General features: G+C 35.6%; 1 protein-coding gene across 3 annotated transcripts in view; it reads left to right on the plus strand.

Annotated features, from left to right (window-relative positions):
* LOC108690762 (uncharacterized membrane protein C20F10.07-like) overlaps window positions 1–3,396 on the plus strand; it is a 69,348-nt gene that overhangs the window by 9,115 nt on the left and 56,837 nt on the right. For all 3 annotated transcript variants that reach the window (XM_018198234.1, XM_018198225.1, XM_018198241.1), the window contains exon 3: window positions 1,658–1,964. In XM_018198234.1, the coding sequence (XP_018053723.1) occupies window positions 1,658–1,964 (307 nt within the window). The remainder of the gene's footprint in view (window positions 1–1,657; window positions 1,965–3,396) is intronic.

Consider the following 3,396-nt stretch of genomic DNA (forward strand, 5'->3'; position numbering starts at 1 on the left):
GTTAGAATAATTAAACTTTTTTGTAATATTGCATGTCATTGCATCAGTAATATTTAAATATTCCACACATAATTATTTTACTGATCCAACAAAATTATTTTCAGATTTGTATCCAGCTAATTTTTTAGATATTTCACCAAAAATCATTCTTTCCGTATATAAACTCATCAAAATTATACCGTTTTAATTTCTGTTTTGAATTTTCTCGATTTTGAATTCTTTATACTTATTTGTAAGTATAGAACTCAAATAGGTATCCTAAAAGATTGATTGACCGAAATACTTGTATTTAGAAGAATTAGAGGATGCAGGGATGGTTGGTTGGTAATGGGCTGCCAATCTTTGCTAACATGGCTTTGCGGGTGTTTCAGATCCAAGGTAAATAACGCGCGTTCGACATGAGGCTTAAGCCATTTAAGCTAAAGACACCTTGCGTTCGTAATACGCTCACGTAATGCAGGTAGTATATCGGAGATGTGGCACGCCGTTAATATACAAGTTGACGTAATGCACGAGCGGAGGTTTTAAACGAATTAAAGTCGTCGATGACGGGGACGAAGCAGGTTCAATCGGACGACGAGTGTATTGCTGGCGTGCATTTTGTTTCCATCGTTTCGCTCTTTTTTTTGATTCCGTAACGATAAATCACAGCAATTTGTTGCGTTTATTGAAGTGACTAATTCTTTCGAAAGAGTTATACGCAAAAGAGAAAGTTGTCGTGAACATTCGATAGTTGTGTAAAAGCGCATTAAAAAAGTTCCACAATCGAGTGAGGAACGTAAGAGATTTTTGAATGTTATTTTTAGTTATTTCGAAATATGTGGAAAAGTTTATACTTCGATATAAAAACATATTTTGTCTAGATATTAAGTTGTCTAGATATTAAGAATTTAAGTTCTATATAACACATAGCAAAGTCTCATTTCAGCAATAGTACAGTAACATTGTAAATATTATAATAATGTTACTGCAAACTTCTGTTATAGAGGAGTCACTGCACTAAAAAAAAAGTGATATTTGCAAATATAATTACACGATAAAATAATTATATCATTAAGAGTTTCATTTTTATAATTATTACTATTATATTATTAGTAATAATAATTCTATTTATATAAAACTATAAATATAATTATTATTACTGACATTATAGCAATAATAGTATAAAAATAGAGTTCTTAATTATTTTAATTATTATAATTATTTTGCCATACAATATATTATAGTCATAAAGTCACTTTCTTTCTAGTGTTTAATATTTCATGAAATATTGGAAAAGTGAGTGTGGATTTTAATTCGAAATTTAATCACCAAGTTCCATTTAACATTGTATATTAAAAATAAGAATCTAACTTTTTTGAATCAAGAAGTAATTGTTATAAATAGTTTTCTCGAAAAAGATATCGATGTTAAATTTAATCAGCAAGTATCCTATTAAAAATAAAAATTAAGGATACTGGGAAATACCTAGTTTTTTAGTTTAAAAGAAGTGTGAAAGAGAAATTTTATAATAACACTTCTCTCCATTCTCCAGATTTCCCAATCATTACTCGTAGATTGCTTTCACTTTTGCGACTGACACGACAATAGCAGCCCACGTCAATCATTGATATAAGTAGTGACTAATCATATGTATATTGTGAATTTAAAATTTCAGAGAGTGAGCTAGGCTTGCGTCGCGGTGGTTCTCTGAAGATCTCACGGACGAGCGACGATCATCACGTTGCACAGGAACGCCTGACGAGCACGAGATCGTCGCCATCGTCGACGTTGTCGTTGTCGCCAACGTCGACCTCCACGTCTATTTCGATCGTGTCGACGGATAAATGCGCCGGCAGCGGAAACAATAGAATATTCCGGTCTGCCAGGCGATACATACCTGAAGCTGCGAGTGACGCACCTGCGCCAGAGTATCTCGCCAGGAGCCTGCTGCAACTTGGATGTCCTGCTGTGTCGATGCCCACGTAAGTCATTTTTCCGGCACTTTCCATCCTTTCTCTTTACGCCTGGAAAATCAAAGCCACTATAGATATAATCTTCGTTGAATTCAATTTTCCGCGCGAAAGGCATACAGGAAAAATAGATTTCACGTCATTAGTGAAGTCATATCAATAATCTCATTGTCATGAATAAATATATAGATGATCTTGACACACGTGGCGAACGTATCGGAATCTGAACTCATCGGAATTAAATCGATCTCTCGTTGAGAGATCACATCTCAGAGAGATCGGAATTAAACCGATCTCTTTGAGATGTGATCTCTCAATGGCGTTGATTATTTACTCGGTCAAGGCGACGTTTTAAAGAGGAATCGAATGGATGTTGGGCGGATCGGCTCGAAGGTTGGTCCTTATTGCGTAACCCAGGTATGACGTAACACGGAAGAAAAAAGATCTCGAGCATGTCGATATGTTTCCGCCCACGTCTAGCCAGGAATGAAGCTAGAAGAATAGCCCGATTATACTCTTTTCTCTCCCGTAACACTTCGACGCATTTGTCGGATATAATTGTATCTCGTTAAAGTATCGTTCCCACAAGATTTGCAAACTCCGAAAGGCTCCATTGTGTCGTAACTCTAAGAAATAAGATAAAAATTCTTATAATGCTGATTTTTACGGTACGGTAGCGTGTGCATTAATGATGTTTGATTGTTGTGTGAACGGCACTTCAAGTTAGCCCTCGCAATGCTTCGTGTTCCTGTCTCTGAACGACCCTTCTTTGTCGGGTTGGAACGATGTCGACGAACTTCCGCGATCGCGTTTGAGAATAAACGAGCGAGTTGCAAACGGTCCCCTTCTTCAACGAGGAAGTCATTTTTATGCCGCGAAAGTCTCGTGAGACAATTAAATGTGGCTGTGCAGGTACAGTGGAGTGCAGTCAATGCTCTCCCGCTCGTCGCAACATAAAGAGTTAGTGTTAAAAGATATGAGAAGCGGTGATTGATGCGATTCTATACCTACAATGCAGAGTATTTCATTAACATTCCAGCAATGTAGCAATGTTACTGCAATATTGTCGGAACGTTCTTATACGGTACAAATTTTCTAATCAAAGTCATAAAATAACATCAACATTGGGCAATGCTATTTTTCAGCAAAGATTTATGACTGTGCACTGGAAAAAGATTGATTGCACTAATTGGAATTCTGATTGAAAATGGACTATTTAATTCGCTGAAAAATGGCGACACTAATAAAATTTACAGATGGTATTTTGTGACTTTGAACGTAATTAGAGACCCTATAACAGAGTCTAACCATGAGATGACAAACATTTAATTAGTCCGGCATTTTTATCAACTTTAATAAATTAAAGTGAATAAGATAGTCTAAGTTAGAATATAGATAGAGCATGTATAAAAAGAGACAGTATGTATATATATATATATATATA

Source organism: Atta colombica, unplaced genomic scaffold (assembly GCF_001594045.1).
Source record: "Atta colombica isolate Treedump-2 unplaced genomic scaffold, Acol1.0 scaffold105, whole genome shotgun sequence".
NCBI classification, from domain to species: Eukaryota; Metazoa; Arthropoda; class Insecta; order Hymenoptera; family Formicidae; genus Atta; species Atta colombica.